Consider the following 21,447-nt stretch of genomic DNA (forward strand, 5'->3'; position numbering starts at 1 on the left):
TTTTTTGATGTATGTTCTGTGTATCTAAGTGTCTTGTAACTTGAACCTTCTCCTGATGAAGGCACTCGCGATGCCGAAACGAGCGTTGATACCATCCGGGTCTGTGCCACGTTTTTCCTTCCATTGTCTCAATGCAAATATTATTTGGCTTTCAGTACATGTCAGAATATCAACACTATCTCTTAATCATTCAAATGTATATGAAATAGACTGACTAAATATTTCAAAATTGACCAGATATATTGAATATTATCGTTCATATGTGTTATTGTGGTTTTTAATCATTGGGTGTTTGAGTGCATGTGGATATGATTGAAGTGAGTATGAGTGAGTATTCTATTTTATTCTGCGTTTGTGTGAATTAATAAAATACATTTTGCATTTTTGTAAAATAATGGTTCTTTCAAGTTTTTTACAATCATTTGTTCTTGAGTGTCAATTGAGTTGCCTTAGGACTTTGCACTTGAATACAAGGGTGACCCAGCATCTTTGTATACTAGTGCCCTATTAATTTCTTACCTGTGACAAGCATAGAGGTTGTATCTTCGGAGTTTATATTGCATGAAAATGTCTATCTGGAAACCTTCTCAGATCACGGAAATAAACTCAGAAACACTCAAAAAGATGCCAAGGAGTTTTATTCAATATGTTGTGTACAAAGGGAGGCTAGAAACAGATGCCTTGGTAATAGGCCAATTGCAACACCCTTATCGAAAACCAGGGACTTTTATAAAAGGGAAGGCGCTCTAATCTGCGGTTTCTTTTTCTTCTCCAGGCCCTCTCGTTAGCTCTGTAGTCCAAGAAAGAAGCCCTGGTGAGCTGGCCGCACCTCATCAGAGTGTCACAAAGACACAACAAAATGTATGTACATGTACGAAGTGGCAATTTTAAACCAAGACCAGCAGAGCCTGCATACCATTCAAACCCATGATGGATTTAAAAAAATAAAATTAAAAAAAAAGACACAAAAATAAAATTATCTACCAAAAGTGCTTGGCTTTCATCTCCACCAGATACATAGGAGCTACGTTTATAATTTAATCTTAATCTTTATATTTAAATAAATAGTTCTAACACTATATTTTCTTCTGGGATGAGCACAAATAAAACACTTGCAGGATAAGTGAAAAACACCATCATTGATTGAAGAAAAGGATTTGGGAATGCAAACAATAGTTGTAGTGTTATGTGCAGCAAAAGCTTACAACTGTACCATCCAAAAACTGAGAATACATTGTACGAACAAGAAATGTACACAGTCAAAGAGATTAAAAGTGGGCAGTGTGTTATGTAGAAGGTGCACTATAAGCACCAGTACGATGCAGTGTGCTAAATGGCGGGAAACATCCTGTGTTGCAAGGATCACATCTTGGCTGTTAAACTACATGGACACTTTGCAGTAGAACCCAGACTGCAAACGCTTTAAAGTGTATGGCTGGTAAAGAACGTTTGTTGTATGGGTGAGGGCGTCATATAGCGTTTTGTTGAACCAGACTAGACACTTCACTGTAAAAAAACAATGCTGAATACGATTTAGCATTCATTAGCCTTGGTTAAAACGCTGCTTCTGCCTAGACTACAAAGAACAATACACTACAGAGTTATATGGATCATAGCTAAACACAAAATTGAATTTGTATGGCTAGTATGCTTGAAATATGAGGTAAAGAGTGTATGAGCGGACGAAGGCTACAATTAATGTTAGAGAGGCTGCTCTGTATTTGCACACTGAATGTAATTTTGTTTTATCTGCTGCACACGGTCTTGTGCAGGATGCAACTCAGCACCGTCAACTACTGAAAGAACATTAAGGGTTCTACTTTGTATAACCCATAGACAAACAGAATGTAAACAAGTCTTTTCTGTATGGTCAGGTGCTTACAAAAATACTGCTCTGACGAGTATCACTAAGTGGAACGTAGAGGGTTCTTCTCCGCATGGACCCTCAATAACTGGAATGTGGAGTATTCCTCTCTGCATGGACTCTTGCTGACTGGAGTGTCGACGATCTTCTGTTTCCACCACTGGTATACTGAAAGTGGAGAGCTCTGTTTTGAATAATACTGTAAGAAATGGGAGTCATTTTCTCAACATAAAGCATTTGGCAAATGGAAGGTAGAAGATTCATCATTGTTTGAACCAACGTTGAACAGAATGCAGAGATTTATGTGTGCAAAAACTATAGGTGAATGGAATGTTGGAGTACTTCTCTTTATGGGTAATGTTGAAAGGAATGTGGAGGATCTGCCTCTGTAGAGACAATCGTTAAATGGAATGTTAAAGGTTCTTCTATATATGGATCATTAGGGACAATAAACCTTCACGTACTGTCTAGCAACCAAAGCTGTTGTATTGAATCTTAGGAACACTGCTCTGATTGAAGCGTCACTGAGGGGAATGGGGTCTGCATTGGAATGTTGAGGGAGCCTGCTCCTTTATCGTCAAACCAAGCTACACTGGGTAACAGTGCAGGCAGGGAGAAAAACAAACAAGTGATGGTGGAGTGCAGGCAGTTGAAGAAGCCATCTTCTACTCCCCGACACTCTCTACTAGGTTACACAACCATGTTAGGCCACTCGTTTGCCCTTCACATCTATTCATTGCCAGGCTTCCTGCATCCTCACGTTTGACTCAACATTATGAATTTGCTGTGACTGAAACAACCAGGACCAAATGTTCTGCAAATGTATGCATCTGTGTCCTGCTTGGAGTGAGGGCAAGCTTGCCAGAAGAATAAATATACACATATATTAATGATGAATCGGCCCTAAGTTCTGTAATGTATACTTTGTCCTTGAGAATCAGAGAAAAGCAGCCACTGCCTCTGGTTGATAGAGGCTTGGCTTCACATCTTGCTTCAATGAAGAGAAAGGTTCTGCTGCTCGTTAATGAAGGAATGTGAATACAGAGGACAAGCCCAGCCAAGCAAGAACATACATTCCCCTGAACGTGATGGCCACTGGGTTAAATGGATGTCTTCCACCTCCCAGAATATACCCCTAAGCAGCTGCAGAGAAAGGTGAACTGAAGGGAGAGGACCAGCAACATGCAAGGAATCGAGGTCCCTAGTGAACAGTGGCAGCAAACATATACCATTGTGAGGAGGATATTCTTTGAACGGGGAGCACTTGTCTTTCATGATGTACAATGAATATTGGGCCTTATTTTGTACAAATATGCTTCTATGGAGGAAGGCCCCTGGTGTGAACAGAATGCAATAAATGGCAGCATCAGTCCATAGTCCTTGTAATGAAAAGGGGAATTCATCAATAGTGTCACGATTGGGTAACGGGTAGGATCATGCATCCTGGAAATGGTAAGGAACCTAAACTGAGCCTGCTCATTTACTTGTTGGCCTTTCCGAATCAGTACCTAAAGTTAAAAAAAGACTTAAAATACATCTCTTTAATCATTTTGGAGGCTGACCTGTAGAAGTGAAACCCAGTTAATTATGGATAGTTAAGATGTGGCCTCTGCCTTTACCCAAATGTACAGAAGAAAAACCTCACTGGAAACACAACATGAAACCTTTGTTGCAATTACAGGAGGAGAACATTTGTCAGTAATTCATAAGTAAACCGTTCGTTCGAATTACTGGAGTAAAAAGACCCTATGTACAAATACAAGAGGAAACCGAGGTGTAACCTCAAAATGCAGGTACAAGATTATCCCTCCTCAAAATAACAGGAGTAAAACCTCCTACATTATATTTGTAAAAGAGAAAGATTGTGCCTCATATTATGGTTGCAGAGGAAATGCCTTGCTCCTTGTATTCAAAGGAAAACTCCATCTCAGAATCCTAAAATCAAAACCCACCTTCGAATCACAGGACAACATTTTTGTACCTCACAATTGCAGAAGTATAAGCTTCTTCCTCACATTTATAATGGTAAACGCTCATGAAAATCACAAGTCTCTCATTCCTCCTCAGTTTCATGAGAGTACATCCTCAGGATCATAGGAAAATGAATTATTTTCATAATCTTAACAAGTAAAATCTTCTCTTGTTAATAACACCGCCTTACACATTAACAGGAGAAAATATTCTTAAATTCAAAGAGTAAAACTTTTTCTGGTCTGATTTTAACAAAAGGCATGCCTCGAGAGCCAACTAATAAATAAACACTGTGCAATGGTTGTGCGAACAAGACCAGTCAATTACAAATGTTTTATAACCAGAACACGCGGACATTTTAAGAGTCATTTGCACCGCCCCTTCACTTACAATAACTTCAGCTGAGTTAAGACTGTGACACTGACTTAAAACTGGTATGAGACAGCATGATCTTAGAAAAACTACTTGCTCAACACCTCTTATTAGCATTAGAGTATGCATCTTAAGCTGCATGGAGCTTCATCACTTCTCAATATGATTAGTTTATAATCCTTAGGAGATGAGACAGTTTATATACTACGAGAGACGTCACTATCAGAGCAGGATGATGCCCAGTCAGAGAGGATGCTTCATTCCAAAAAGACTGCCTATTAACATTCAAATGTCACATGAGGCCAAGAAGACTTTACTGGCAGCTTCTATGAACTCCTTAAGAATGAGAGCTCTAAACACAAGCAGCGATATGCTATTCACTCAGCCAGAGAGTAGGTCAAAGGACATGAAAGAAAGGTTTGGTCATCTCCAAGGCCATTTGACATCATGGAAGATTTGCTCTCATCAGGCCAGGGATCTGCACTGTCGAAAAATAGCCTGTGCTTTTACCCTCATATCCCCATCATCGAAGAGAAGAAACAAATGCCCCGTTGCCTGTACTTCGCAGGCAGTCTGATGTTCTAACCTTGCTCACACACCTACAGTAATCGGAAACAACAGTCTCTGCAAAGATGCAGAGAGCGCAGAGTACTTGCACCATCCACTGTGGCTGCAACACTGCATATGATGCTCACGAATGAGGACTCGGATCTGCTGGGGCATTCAAACTGTTCTCTGTATTCAAGCTCAATTCTTTGGGACTGTGGCACAAATGTGTAAAACCTGAGCGTTTTCTTTAAGCGCATCAGATTCTGGAGAGTCCACATCACCTGTGCTTCATGGGTTGTGTACTGGTGCCAGGCACATTGTGCAATGCAAAGACAGATCAAAAAATGCATCCTTTGCAACAGCTCAGGCCTCCACAATGTATTCACTTACACTTTGCAGAAATCAAGAGGACCAAGGAGCGAAAGGTATGTCTGGAGGAAGGAATGACAAAAAGAAATGGCAGTATGACTAGTACTACGTCCGTTACTACTAGCATACAGTAAAAGCATGGATAATACTGAAATATTCAGAATTATACAGACCGTAGAATACTAATATACACCTTTTTAAGAGATCATCTATCCACTGTCAGAAACCACACTAAGGTGATTCCATTAGCTTAAGAGTGTGTATCCCTGAAGGCAAAGTGACAGCATAATTCTCCAAATCCACGCCACGCTAGCACAACAGATCGCTTCCGATGCATTACCACTTTAATGGAACATTGATATGTGGATGCTGCTGCCTGACTGGCCAAAACAACGATGGGTAAACTGCCCAGAGTCAAGCTAATGTACAGAATCATGTCTCTAGGAGCAGTGCCTCACCCTTCAAGATGGAACAAATAACTTTTCATCGCTCAACGTTTTTTCATTTTGGCTACCAGAGTGGGAAAGCTGCTCAACCAGTCCAGGAAGGAATTAGTAGTACATGGCATTAAATGTTTACGTACAAAACTATGGCGCTGGAAAAGAAGAATTTCAAATGTGGAATAGGCAGACTCCTATTGTAGTCCACAGCTGAACTTTTCCAATCGGACTTTCCAAAATGAAGACTAACCAAAATCCCAGCTTCTGGCGGCGTTGACCATAGTACACATCTTTTGGGAATGCTTGTATCTCAGATGCACGTGGGCCTCAAGGATCAATAACAGAGGGACTTCAAAAATACTTCACAGTAAATAGCTTACTCAGCAAACAATCATGATTATGTTACCCAATCATAAGGTGTTGTTCTTAATGCTTTTCTCTTACATAAAGCACATGCTTTATGCAAGAGAAAAGCATCCATTAGATGCAGGCCCATCCCTTAGAATGCAGGATGCACCTGGATTTCCCCTTAGGGATAGAAGATAGAGGATGTCTTCTCTCACTTGTCCCATTGACAACTGCCCCTCTTCACAAGTGGTTAGGTTTAATTATTCTTAATGAACCCATATTACCTGCAAAAACTTAAAGGGTGCGGCGGGAACACAAACACATTAACCAGCATCCCCCAGATCTGAAAACAATTCAGGGAGACGAAGAGGGAGAACAAGAGAAAAAACATGACATTTTTCTGCATAAACACAGTTGACACCCAAACTCTTCTATGTACATCTACAATATGCCAAATAGTTTTGGCCCAAGGAGAGCGGTTATCTGTGCTATATGTTCTGTAACGGACTACAAGGTTGTTCATTAAATTAATTAAACAAGGAACTCAGGCCGGGACTCCATGTAAGGGACTTTCTCATGCTCTTAAATATTGGCTCTTAGCAGATGCAACTACCTTTGTACACATCTAAAAGGTCTATCCCATTTCAGATTATATGTTCATTATAAGCACATGATCACACCCCGAAGACTGCAGACAGGCTCCCTCAAAGGCTCAGTGCTGACTAAAGAACCAAGCACCCCCCTACAAACATCTTTCCAGCCATGCTCCTTTTAACAATATTGCATTAAATGGTGGCCATGCGTGCTGATCCATCTTTGCCTCTGAGCTGCTTTGGTCTCTACGCCACCATAAACCACACAGATCTTGTGTGCTCCGGTCTTGTCACGTGGCACCTCTTGCTACAATGTTCATCTGTATGGCCTCAGTACACAGAGAAGGAAACCGCATAGAAAATACAAAGTGTGTCTGTCTAAAAAGAATCTAAAAAACAGCAAACTAGAAAAATTGGCTCTGAATGAGACATAAAAATTGTCCCAATACCCCACGAACTGCACACATCAAAATGTTGGATCAAAGCAGCATCGTGATGCTGCTGCGTTCCTCTCTGGAGGCATTATATTAGATGCGTGCTCAAGAGGGGCACTGAGCTCTCATGAAAGATTGCTTGTATCATCACAGGAGAAGAAGCGGGCCTCAGTTTAGCAAGATGGGTAGAGGGATGTTGGACTGCAAAAGCAGAAGGTATTTGCATAACATTGTTTTACCAAGACTTTCTCAGAAACAATTCCCAAATTATTCTCTTTCCCTTTGCAAAGAATGTACATATTTTTTTCTCATACATATACTAGTGATGGCTCCATTGTGAGGAATTCGGGGCATAACTTGAAAGGTAAGCACATGAACATATCTCACACGGAGTCCATCTATTGATTGTAATTGGCTAGTATAGGGACATTCATCGATTTTTGAAATGTGATTGTCTGAGATTCCTAAACAATGTTTCGATGTGGAATTGGAATGCAAGCTAGAGGAAAATCAGATGAGCTTCCACTTATGGAAAAGGATGACCTCAAAAAATCCAATCTGAATCAATGTAAAATACCAGAATCCGGACTCTGCGTTTAAATATTCAGAAAGTGTGGTGGAGTCGGCTGCATAAAGTGATGCTATCAAGTTCTGGTGAGTGAATGAGCGAATTTCGAAAAATCTGACAAAAATTGTGAACTTTCAAATATGTTTTAGTAAAACGTTGCCCATGGTGAAAATTCAGGCACTGGGTTACTTTTCTTTTTTGTTCAAGAACATATCCTATTGTGAAACACCTGAAACCCAGCGAGCTCCGTTATAAGTTCACCATGAATAGCCTCATGGCTGCGCATGCCGGCTTCAAAAATGTTGTACACACTCGAAACCCTGCATCGTCTTGCCCCAAGGTCTACACCACAGGTCCTCAGCAATTTAAATAACTGGTTTCTAGTGAAAATCTTCAATTCTCAAGAGCGACTTTTGGAAGATTCTGGGTGACGAGAACTCGGAATTCTTTAGGATTTTCTCAGTGGGCATAAGTCAGCAGCTCTGGAATGTTTCTCCACAGCCGCATTCTAGCATCCTCACGAACCGCTTTGGAATGTTCTCTGTGGTGGCAATCTAGGATTTTAAAGTGCTCTCGAAAGTTCTTTGTCGCACAAAACATGACTAGTAAGCAGCAAAAAGGAAGGTCAGCACATGTGGATTTTTTCAATCCATTTTCCAGGACTCCTCACAAATAGCCCAGCTTAAAAAATGAAAAATACCGGAGTTTTCCCCCTAATAAATTAAGTAGATTGGAATGATGCACCCATCTTTTCCCCTTTTGGTCTACTGCCCCAAAACAGGAAAGACATCTACCCAAAGGGGCGAGTGGTTTTCTTTTTAAGTCTCTTGTTTCCATCTCGAGCAGGTCCTTCTGAGTCCATCATTTCCTGCTCTGGTCAAAGTGAGAAAGAGGTTGCACCAGCTGCCCACATTTCCCAACCGCAGATAGGCTGAAATCAGACGAATGGCCCGCAGGATGGTTGTGTAATGTCTACCCAAGGGCCGCTTTTGGATTGGCAAGTGACAAGCTCAGATGCAACGAGGAAAGACATGTCCAGCAGCCACCCTCGCCTGCCACATCCACGTAGCTACACCTCGGTGGAGAAAAGGATGCTCTGCCGTTTGCTGTCCGGTGTGGGGAGGGATTCCAGCTGCAAGAAGTATAGGAGGACCTGGACCTGCAAAACAGGAGAAATTAGATCATGAGCAAACAGGAATCGAGAAAAAGGTGGAATGGTGGACTGCATGCAATTTCAGAGGTAAGGGATTCGCTACAATCAAATGTACATTAGAAACCTGCGCACAACCACGAACCGAGCGACAATCAGACACCGCAAGCACAGGAGACTTGTCTGTCAGTCCACGTATGCAGGAGTAGAATATCACTGTCCGGGCACACAGGCAGAATCTAACCCTCTGTATACAAGCCCAAAGAAGCACGCCACTTTACACAAAGACACACCAGATGTGTCCCCATTCCGACACAAGTTGCTACTCTGCACATAGAAGTGCCAGACTTGAAACTTCACAGACCCAGAGGTATAATCTCTACAAATTGCACCAAATTCAGGTCTCTACATCCACAGAGAAAGTCTGTCACCGAGTGTAAAGTGTCTTCCCCAACCCCCCTCCTCCTGAAGCTCCCTCTCCTGTTCATGGCTCCATCTGGTGAGGTGAACACATCAAGAGTGAGAAGGAAGCTGTCACTGTCACTCTTAAAGGGCAAGAGCACATTGACTCGTAAGGAGCATAAGCAGTATCTGCGAAGTCCCTTCGACAACTCATGAACACTATGGTGGTAGAAGTGTTAGACTCTAAACTGGGGTGCTTTGTTATGTTATCTCGCATTTATATGGCGTGTATGCCATTAGTGTGGCATCTCACTGTTTGGAGTCATCACAGCTTGACCTGCATGTTTGGTTGCAGATGTTTGCGACTCTAGTGTGACCTGTGTGGGAAGAGTTAAGCTGAAGTGTGTAAAGTCCTGATATGTGGTCTGGTCGGGTTGTGGGAAAAGTAACACTACTCATAAGCGTACTCGAATGTAAAGGGTATGTAAAACCTTGCTCTAGACAGTTTTATTTTACCTGAAAGTCGCTGAGTTCTTGTCTGGAAGGAGTATCCTCCCATTTTTCTGGTTTACTACTTCATGGCTAATGGTCCCTTGGGTATCACTTCAAACTTCAAAGAGCCCAGCTTTTACGGCCTTCCCAAAAGGAAGGTGGTTTTCTAGCATCTTTATTCGGATGGGAAGGGAGTGACACATGTAGGAGGTTGGCTGGGAAACAGAACCCTCTATGTGATTGCGTTGGAACATGACAATACAGGAGTGTATCGAATAAGATGCTTCAGGAGTACCCTCTATGTGATTGCATTGGAACATGACACTACAGGAGTGTATTGAATAAGCTTCACCTCAAGCGGTGGGTCTCGGATTTTGTCAGACTGCTGGTCCTATTCCATACAGAACTCAAAGTGTTATGCACAGCGTTATGAACACGAACCAGTCACCTACGATCAATACCAGCAAAGTAGGCCATTTGATAAGGTATGGTTTGACAACCAACAACTAAACACTTGGTGGAGGTGGACAAGCTGAAACTTCCCAATGAGACTGAGTGCACTCCAATTATTGGAGATGCACAAGGTGGGACTAGGGGCCCAAAGACCAACCTGGCGGGAAGGGATAGGAGACATGTACAACACAATAATTCTCAAATAAAGATGTAGGCATTGAACCATGAAGGAGAGAGGATGTACGCTGAATTATAATTGTCCAAAGACCTTCTGTAATGGAGGGGACTGGTCTTATTCACACAGAAAGAGGTAACAGCATGGGAGATGAGACTTCATTTTTTCTGGGTAGTGTGTACACTTGTTATATAGATCAGGGTCTCCCATTTGCAAGTTTAAAATTCTAATTATTGAAAAAATATTACTTCAACCACCACAATCGAAATTGATTACATAGATTCACTGGACCCCAATGAAAACAAATGCACAAGCTAGGCCTACATCCTTCACCTGCCTCTTTCTACTTTAAGGAAACTAATGTTGTATATGTTATTCAAATGCACTGTGTTAGAACAGTTTTGGAATCATGTATGTGCCATTGCAGTCTTCTTTGATATTAAATGTGACAGAAGAATTCTAGCCTGCATAATTTTGCCTCTTATGTTCACCTGAATTATAGAATTGCGAACACTATTCCTTAATATATTTCCTTCTGGCCATTGCTACAGCACACATGCTTTCTCATTTAAAACAGGCCAAATTTATATTGGTACACATTGGGTGGGCCAAGAATAAAAATGTAATGGTGATAATAAACCTGAACTTACCTGCCTGTTTTCTACTTGCTGTGTATAAATCCACCATTTAGTGATTGGGTCTGGAAGTATTCTTTTTCTTAAAAAACCTTTGGCCATTGACTTAGGTGGAGTAAGTATGACTCAATGTGACATCAACCATAAGCCCAGAATGGCCCACTGGTGGCTTCCACTATAGATTTGTTTTACTTACTTACTGCCCTCCTTCGCTGGGGAGGTGGAACGATCACATGTGAAGCATTTGCCAAGAAGAAATTTTTACTTATTAATGGCTTGAGTCTCCTGAATGAAATACATAGTTTTTTTCATTTATAATGTGTGTAGGGTCCTTTCTGCTGCATTAATTCAGGTCAGTAGCCCCGGACCTCTTGGTCCTGTGCTCCGCTCTCCCCGCTGACAGTCCGACTGTTCTACAACTCCAGAGACTACCGGTTCGGTCCTGCTGCTAGGTGACCATGGGGTAATTTTGGGCTAAACGCTCAACTAATTGGGCTTATTGGGTCTAGTGAGCTCGTTAGGTCCACTGAATTTTTAGGCATGGTTTGTGTTTTACTTTTGGGGTTGGGTTTACTATAGACTTCTTTGTTCCAGATTGGTTCGTAGCCCCGCCTTCACCTGCTGCTGTTCCGCTTCCACCGTTCTACCGCTTCCTGCCTTTCTGCCTTCCACCTTCCAGGACTACTTAGAGGCAGCTACACTGACACGCAAGCCCGTCTGCACCTGACCACTCCCTGAGGCAGGAACCCTGGATCTTCCACCCCACGAAGACACTGCCGCAGACCTCTGAACCCCGAATGCACCAACAACCGCTGCTACCGCATATCTCTGCGCAACACCAGAGAAACTGTTCTCCTGCCGACACTTCCACCTCACCTTCAGCAACCAATGATAACAGTGACACCACAATTGGGCCCATTCTTCTACATCGACAGAGACCACCACAACACAACTTCAGCGCATCCTACTCAATCCACGTTCATTCGGTAAACAAGCCACAGAGGTCTGGGACACGATCTCCTCCTTCACCTCAGACGTCATCTTTCTCATAGAAACTTGGCTAAACCCCGCCACCGCACCAGACATCGCCACCGCTATCCCTGAAGGTTACAAGATAACACACCGACAAGCACGGAGGTGGTGGAATCGCCATCATCTACAAGGACACAATCCACTGCATGTCATTCCCTGACGACCTGACACCGGTAATAAAACAACTCAACTTCCAACTCCACACAGACTGAAAAAAGCACTAATAGAGGCACAATTGCCTACAGAACCCTAGGACCACGCCCCAGCTTCTACAACGCCATCCCGGAAATCATAGCCCTGCTTGCAATCGATTCTGAGCACTACATCTTCCTAGGGGACCACAACCTCCAGCTTGATGACCCCAGCGACGCCAACTCCACCGACCTACTGGAGAGCATGAGAAACATCGACCTCAAGCAGCTCGTCACCGACCCTACCCACATCGCAGGACACACGCTTGACCCCATCTACACCTCCTCCAGAGTCAGGTACATCCAACACCACACCACTCACCTGGTCCGACCACCACAGCGTACACTTCTCCATCTCAGGACCCACCCACACCAGCACAATGTCCCCCCGATCCACTTGAAGGGACTGGAAAAAGGTATCAGAAGACCAGTGGAAGGACACTCTGCTCTCGCCTCCCAAACCTTACAGACAAACCTGAAGAAGAAGCAAATAGCCTCTCCCAGTGGATCACAGAATGGGCCAACGCCATCGCCGCCACCAAGACGGCCAAGGTCAAAGAATAAAACAAAAGAGCAATGAATCGCCAAGGAACTGCACTCCTCCAAATGCAACTGCCGAAAACTTGAAAAGAAATGGTGCATCAGCAAAAAACAGAAGACCGCATCACCTTCAGGATGGCTCTCAACCAGTGCCACCACCTCCTGAAAGAAAGCAAGAGGAACGTCCTAGCAGACCGTATCCAAGCCAACACAAACCACAGCAAATAACTTTTTGCCACTGAAGGAGTTCACCAATTCCACAGCCACTGAGAGCATCACCCCCTCCCAGGAACTGTGCCACAACCTCACAGACGTGTTCCATGACAAGATCTCGGTCATCTACGAAAGCTTTGAACCTCAACCCTCAGACACAGACAGCATCAACTAGCTCACACCCATGAACACAAACCCTGAATACCTTCTCACTCACCTGGAACTTCTCACCACGCAAGACACCATCATGAACTCCATGCACTTGGAAGCACCCACAGACCCATGCCCACACCAGGTCTTCAAACTCCGAAGCAAGACAATCGGCAACGAGCTCAGGAAGGTCCTGAATACCTCCATCACAGCAGCCACCCTCCCTGAGGACTGGAAACACGCTGAAGTGAGGCCCCTTCTAATAAAACTATCCTTCGACCCAGGCGAATTAAAGAACTACTGCACAGCTCTCTGCTCCCCTATCCAGCAAAAGTCCTCTAGAAAGTAATCAACCAACAACTAAGCCAACCCCTAGAAGACCACAACCTCCTTGACCCCTCCCAATCTGGATTTCGAGCTAACCACAGCCCCAAGACAGCCCTTATCGCAGCCACTGGCGACATTAGAGCCCTCCTGGACCTCAGGGAAACAGGAGCCCTCATCCTCCTGGACACCCTCATCAACAGACTCCACCACACTGGGATCAAAGGAAACACCCTCAAGGGGATAGCCTCCGACCTCACCAGAATAACCCAAAGGTTCCACCTTCCACCGCTCACATCAGAGCCCAAGAAAATAATCTACGGAGTCTGCTAAGGCTCGTCCCTCAGCCCGACCCTGTTCAACACATACATGACCCCCCTGGGCTGTCACCATCAGATCACAATGACTCAACATCTCCTACGCTGACGAGACACAGCTCATCCTCTCAATGTCCAAAGAACTCTCCACAACAAAAGCTAACTCCCACATACGCATGATAAATGTTGCATACTAGATGAAGGGCAACCTTCTCAAACTCAACACCGAAGAAACGGAAGTCCTAATCTTTGGGAACACCTCGCCATGGACAACACATGATGGCCCGGGGAGCTCAGCCCACCATCTGCTCGAACACACCACACCCACAACCTCGGCATCAACTTGGCTAGCAAGCTATCCATGAAGAAACAAGTCAACACAGTCTCATCTGCCTACTACCACACCCTTCACATGTTCCGCAAGATCTTCAGATGGCTTCCGATAAACACTAAGACCGTCACACAGGCCCTCATCACCAGCCCACTGGCCAATAGAAACACGCTCTACATAGGAATCGATGCATGCCTCCTAAAGAGACTCCAGACAATACAGCCCTGAGCGGCAAGACTCGTACCCAACCTCCCCAGAAAGACCCAGATCATATCCTATCTCAAGAAACTGCACTGGCTCCGGATTCAGAAGAGATACCAGTTCAAGATGGTGACCTACGCCTACAAGGCCTTGCACAACAAAGGACCAGCATACATCAACAAATGCCTGACCTTTTACCAACCGACCAGATCAGAGTCCCTCTCCGACACCTCATGGATCCATTGAGCCAACCGCTCAGGACACTCCTCGCACCTGGCAGCCAAGGCCAGGAACAATCTTCCCCTGCACCTCCGGACCAGACCATTGCTCCACCAATTCAGAAGAGAACTAAAGACCTGGATGTTTGAATGATCAAGCCTCAATGCAGCAGCTAGCAGCGCCTCGAGACCCTCACAGGTGATTAGCTGCATTCTATAAATGATTGACTAGTTGGATTCTTTAAGAATGAAGGTAACTGTAGTGACTGATTGATATAAAAACATAAAACTACCTTTGGAAAGAAGGTTAGGTTTGTTCTCATAACTACTGTATGTTTGTGAAAACGTACGTACGGCATTACCACTGTTAATGCTTGTAACTTTCTAACCCTTCTGAAAGATTTAATCGCTTTTATAAACGTTAAGGTAGGATTTTAAAGTTGCCTTATGCATTGACTCAAAGGACGCTGAGCCCACCAAGCACCAGATTTATGTTCCACTGAGGCACTGGAACCCCATTCTGAGAGATACAGTCTTCCAGCTCCTTCTAGGAACCATTTAATTACTGGCACTTTAAAAAACTGTTTTTGTTGCACACATTTTTTGTATGCCATAATGGCTGATAAGTGTACTCCTACTGATGTAAGTATGTTAAGTAAGGGAGAATTGCAGTTTCATGAGATAGTCTACTGCACAAGGTTTTGTACATCACTTACTATATATATATATATATATATATATACATACACACACACACACACACACACAAACATACAAACCACTTGAATTTATAACATTCCCTTGTTGACGGTGACCTTACTTCTTTAATTAAAGTCAAACACTTATCATGTAGATGTAGATATCTAAACACTACGACTTCAAGATCCAAGCCCCCAGTTGCAGAGTTTGTGGATCCGGGTTAAATATCCCCTATATTCTAAGCAGGTATTTGTGTTACAGGAGTTTGATAACACTGTGGCAAGGTATCTGCAAGAGATGCAAGTACCATATTTGACATATCCACCTTATGCTACTAATATCGGTGTCGTTTTCAATATTTTTAATGTTTTTATTACAGTCTGCGGGAGTGGTATAGGAGCAAATGTTTACTCAAATTTACTGTACCAATTTATGTACAGCACACTTCCCCTGGACTGTGGATGGTGATGCCTGGATGCAAAGTGTTGGCACTTTGCATTTTTATGTGTTGCGAATAGATTTATACTTCAGTTTCAACATATGTTGAAAACACAATGACTTCTTGTTTTAACTCCCATTCGTGTGTCAGGCCTGTATGTTTGCACATTGTTTACACCTGGTAGAGGATGTACAATTAAAATAGGTTTTTTTATTTGCCCGTTACCATGTCTCCTGTGCTAACTGATTGGGGAAAAGAAAACTGTTCCTCCTTGCTTGTTGACATGAAATGTTGTGTTATTTGTTAACATTTGAACAACTCTTTTTTGTATGGTCTCTGAAAAGCTTTTAAAGCTACAAAACGTTTTTAGCTTCAAATAATTTGGCTCTTGTTATGAATCTGTTATGAGAACGTCCTGAGGTGTAGGTAATTGAAATGGTCCCCCTTGTCATGTTGTCTATGATTTACTATTGTATTTATTCCTCACCTCAATTTATGAAAGCCCTTATGTCATCCAGTATCTCTGTGTTTGCAACCACTGACACGTGAAACCTTCCTGAATGGGTCGCTTGCGTAATTGTGCATTTGGAATTAGTTCAATACAGAAAGCCATCATCCCAAACAGTTGCATGATCTCCCTCACTATTAATACTGAGACGTCAGGTAGACAGCAATCAATTCCTGCAATGCGCCTTTATCCACATGAATGGTTTGGCTACAGACACGGTTGCATCCTGTGTCACCTCCAAGAAGGTTTTCATTCTTTCTTGATTTGATGATGATTTCACAAAAAGAAAAAATATATATTGCAGATGCTGAACAACATAAATAAAAAGAAGTTTAAAAAATCAGCAACATGATGTTTTCTCACACATGCATCATAATAGTGGCCGCCAGTATAATGACCCGTGTGTGCATAAATTATGAGAGACTGTCGTATATTTTGTTCTTAATTTATTGTTACAAGAAGGCAGACACCCATCTTTTTCAAAAACAACAGTTGATGGACAGAATGCAGAACAATGTCATACATTCACCCCAGTACAGAGATCTGGGCCTAAATCCATCGTTTTTTTGCTCACAGTGCCTTTCAACAGTAACTAAAAAAGAAGGGATCGAAAATGCATTGTTTAGAAAGGAAGGGCACAGCAGCAAAGTGCAGCTGTCAGGCCCCCAAAGAAGAAAAACCTTGTAAAGAAGAATTCAACAGGAGGGAGTGGGGTAACAATGATGGAGTTGGTGGGAGGAGAAGTGCTACTGCAGGTCAGTTCAAAAAAATGTTTATTTGGACATTAGTCTTTACAGCATAAAATAATGTTGAAATTGATCATCATAATACATATCCATACAAATAAAAGCTCATAAAATTTAGATATACAATTTGGCCATTCCCTATAAATACTTTAAAAATCAGATTAGGAGTTAAATAAAACACCCTTAACTGCAACCACAAATGTTCCTAACGCATGCCACATCTAGATATCGCATGTCAGTTAAAAGCGCCACTTCTTGTCTACGGTCTCGGATACCATATTTGAAAAAAAAAGGTGCTTTACATTTTTTTAACGTACTGTCTGAATCTTTACACAAACTATGAGAATGTGCAGGTGGTCACACTTTACTTTTAATCCACAAGTGCATTTTCCATGTGTATCCATCATTACCATATTATACCTTACTTTTGCTATGGCACAGGTTTATATCAGTTCAGATCTAAGCGTGGCGTTTGGTAATGCGTCCATATAGTGGAACCACTCCTTGTTTTGCCATGAATTTAGCGTAAATTGAATAGAAAGATTCCCCTTTAAATACTGCATATCATGTTCTCGGACTTTATTTTTTATTAATACATGGAGTTCGCCCTTTGAGATCACTATCTGTGGATTGGGGGTTCCTATATTTTAACTCAGCATCTTACATATTCCATCCAGGTGTAGTCTAACGCCCTTGGCCCACTTCAGCTCACTGTGTATGATCACGTTTTTGCACAGTAAAAATAGCTTTAACCCTTGTCTTGTCACCAAGCAGAACCAGAATCTTACCGCCTCGGTAGCACCATGCAATGCTAGTCATGACTTTGTCCACCGAGGATGTGACATCAAGAAATATAAGGTGCAATGTGCAGAATGCAAGAAAGACTGAACTGAAATGGGTTCAGACCTTCCAACTCATGCAGCTCAATAAACCTATTCCAGCGGTCCACATAAATAGATTTCATGGTAAGTTTCCTCTCAGCCAAGATTACTTCTGCAACCCTCGGCAGCAAGCAGACGGACTCTAGCTGGCCTAGCTCAATCTATATACTTACAGCTGCAGCGTGAGAGTATTGAGGTGAGGACTTGACTATTCTGCTCCAAAAGAAGGTCCTCCCTGTGCACAACAGTACTGATGGTGCAAATGCTGAGATTCATCAACCTGCAATAGCAAATCCTCCTCCCTCAGTCTGGAAGTGATTTATTTATTTCGCGATTTTTATTGCGCAAACAAATACCCAAAGGTGTCTCGGCGCATGTGACAAAAGCGAGAGACCGAGCCGCAGGATTACTGATTGAACAGCCATGTCTTTAAGAGCCTACGAAAGCTTATCAAATTGGGGGCAGTTTTTATGGTGAGTGGCAAAAGGTTCCAGAGTTTAGGTGTGGCAACCAGGAAGCGCCTGTCTCCCCATGTTGCCGTTCTCGTGCGAGGTAACGGAAGCAGGCAGGAGTTGGCGGATCTCAGCTGTCTCTTGGGGCTATACAACTGGAATGCTTCAATCAGAAACTTTGGACCGACGCCATGCACTGCCTTATAGGCAATGCAGAGGGCCTTGAATTTAATGCAGCCCTCTACTCTTAGCCAATGCAGGTGACGAATGGCTGGAGTAGTTGGCTGGCGGCGGAGGATGTCAAGAAGAATTCTTGCAGCAGCATTTTGTATGGACTGCAACTTAGATAGAACGAGTTTCTGAGTATTAAGGAAGAGGGCGTTCCCATAGTCGATTTTGGAAAACACTAGGGTAGAGACCAGGGTCTTCCCAGCTGAGGTGGGAAGGTAAGGCAGTATTTTCCTAATTTTCTTTAAAATAAAGAACGCAGATGACACAACCTTGTTGACATGAAGGTTGAATGACAGCTTGCTGTCAAAAATGACTCCCAGGTTTCTGGTCTTATCAACTGGGACAGGAGGAGAGCCCAGCTGGTCAGGCCACCAGGCAGAAGACCAAACCGGGGAGAGATTACCAAAGGTCATGACCTCAGGTTTTGTCCGAGTTAAGCCTCAGACAGTTGGAGGACATCCAGGTACTGACAGCAAGCATGGCGCTTTGGAAATTAGCTGCCACCGCTGGGCCGTCCTTGTGTATTGCCAGAACCAGTTGGGTGTCATCTGCGTAGGATGTAAGTCGCAGCCCATGGGCCTTTATTACCCTCTCTAAGTCTGCTACATAGATATTAAATAGCGTTGGACTTAGCGAGGAGCCCTGTGGGACTCCACAGGGGAGTGCAGAGACAGGAGAATAGAAGTTACCCAACCTCACTGTCTGGGTACGGTAGGCAAGAAAAGATGAGATGAGATCATTTGTGCTTGATCCCTTCCCACACTCAGTAAGAATTTTTGATAGAGCAGGATCGTTGGGAATGTGGAAAGCAGACAAACCTGAGGACACTTATTGTTCTGGACTGTGGTGAACAGATCCATGCATGGACACACCAATCTGGAAAACATATTTTCCCTCATTTCGGGATTAAGCTCTCTCTTGAGAGGACAGCTCAGATCATGTGCCCTCACGTACAAGACCACACAAAGTCCTTTCTCTTGATATGATGGGTGTTGGTGAAGCAGTTCCACTGAACTTGAATGGCACTCCCTGAGATGGAAGGGAGGAAGGCCTTCCTGGCACTACGGACCACCTGCAGCTCCAAACATTTATGTGTATGCATTGCCCCAACGACAACCACAGAACCTGCTCTGTGATATTGCGGACGTGGATCCCTAGCCCAACAAGAAGGCATACATAATTACAGGAGCCTGCAAATGTGGAGGGCCGAAAGGATGGCCCATCAACAGATTGGAACAGCACATCCACCAGTGCAGATCTGAGAGGCTAGAATTGCAGATCTGTAATGTAGCCATGAGGTTCCCCTGATGCAGGGGCCACTGGCTCCTCAGCCATCACTGGAGTGCCCACTTTTGCCATTTTGGTGTGTGGCAGGAAGGATTAGCAGATTGGAGTTGCACAGAGAGTAGCTCCGGACCCACACAGAGTTGCTGCTGAAAAATGGGAACTGACGTCAGGTTTGACGGTGGAAAGACGTGGAAGTAGGGTTCTATGCCCCGAACATGCTTTGAAAGTTACTAAGGTCGACAATGATCACTACACCGCCTAAAGGAACATACAGTATAATACCAGTCCTGTCCAGGCTTTAATACAAAAGATGCACAGAAAGAGCACCCTAAAATCTACTCAACCAGAGAAGACAGAACATTAATATAGCACAACAGATTATTGATGAGCCCTGAAGAAGTCCTATAATAGGACGAAACGCGTTGGCTACTTGTGAAGAAAAAGCACAAAGAATAAAGAAATATGTGAATAATCTCACTTGGTGGAATTGATTTTCTTGTCACTAATGTGTGCGGATCAAACCAATTTTGTATAAAAGGCTGTGAAATTCATTTTCACACATTGAGAAACTATGGGGTCTTGTTTCTCTTGATCATCGCACCATATGTAAATACTTTCCCGAGACAAAAATAAGTGCGGTTTCATATCCAAGACCTCTTTTGTAAATCATAGCCCGATATAGTCACATCCTGGACAGGTGATATTGCGGCTGAAGCTACACAGTGCCACCAGGTGGAGCTAGAGAAGTATTGCTAGGGAAAATCTTTTTGAAGTCAGTCTGACTCCTGGTGGATACTCATGAAGTAAGGAATTTGCAGGAAGAGTTATCTATCAGAATGACAAGCAAGCACAGTCCCAAAGAAACAGAGGGCAATACACCCTACTGGCTGTGGCAAAGACGTTGAGATCTTCAATGATCCCATCTCAGAATTAACAGTTCTCAGAAAATTTTCTGGATGCCTTCTTTTAAATGATATAAAAATTACAAGACAAATTGTGCATCTTAGAGAAAATATGGGGTCATTTTCCAGAAATCTTGTTTGTGTTAATTAAGGTTTTTATAAATATATGCCCGCCCAAATATCTCAACCGCTTGTTTACTTCCTCAATTATTGATTAGTAGTGTTGTGATGCGGATATAAATGTATGTCTGCCAAAACATCTCAACAGCTTGTTTACTTTCTTGATTAGTAGTGCTGTGTTCTGATACCGAGTTTGCTGCTCTATGGCAGTGCGAGATGAGACTACCATTAAAGGTGAATACAGGCTTACCATACAAATTAATCTTGCTACTTTGTGCTGTTCCAATCTTTTTCATACATTTTTTTTATTTTAAGGGTACTCCATCATATTGCCATGATGCAGATAATTCATGTATTACTCTACGGCTTCTTCTCACTTCATCTAATCTTGCATCTTTCTTTCAACCCCTCCCAATTTCCCTTTGCCTTTCTTTTCCATCACCCTTATAAGCGATCATTTAAAGGCTTTTAACATGGAGTAGTTTTGCAACATTTTAAATATAGTGCAAAGAGAAATGTTTGCATCTGATCAGTTTGCTGTTAACTTTGTATCTTTTGATGTATTTGCATTGAAGAAATTCATACAATCCTTAAAACTTTTGCAAACCTCTTGTTCTGAAGAATTATCTCAAGCCAGCAGGGGATTGGGACGAGGCGTTGGCACCTACAGACATAATATATGGCACTGCTTTACCTAGGAATCCACTGGTAATTCTATTGGGCTGTTCGACAGATGATCCTCCTGCAATACTCTAAGCTGGGACAGCAGTTAGAACAGGGGCTGTTGACAAGCAAGGCAAGCGACTGATATTTATTGGGGGAATAAGGAGGCACCGATACTGTGTGACTG

General features: G+C 43.0%; 1 protein-coding gene across 1 annotated transcript in view; it reads right to left on the reverse strand.

Moving 5' to 3' along the window:
- Window positions 1-621: 621 nt before the first annotated feature.
- Window positions 622-21,447, reverse strand: part of BCR (BCR activator of RhoGEF and GTPase) — a 419,493-nt gene continuing 398,667 nt past the window's right edge. Inside the window, exon 23 of the mRNA XM_085633565.1 lies at window positions 622-8,667. Within this exon, the coding sequence (XP_085489691.1) occupies window positions 8,578-8,667 (90 nt within the window). The 3' untranslated portion in view covers window positions 622-8,577. The remainder of the gene's footprint in view (window positions 8,668-21,447) is intronic.

The sequence above is a fragment of the Triturus cristatus genome, chromosome 11 (genome assembly GCF_964204655.1).
Source record: "Triturus cristatus chromosome 11, aTriCri1.1, whole genome shotgun sequence".
NCBI lineage: Eukaryota > Metazoa > Chordata > Amphibia > Caudata > Salamandridae > Triturus > Triturus cristatus.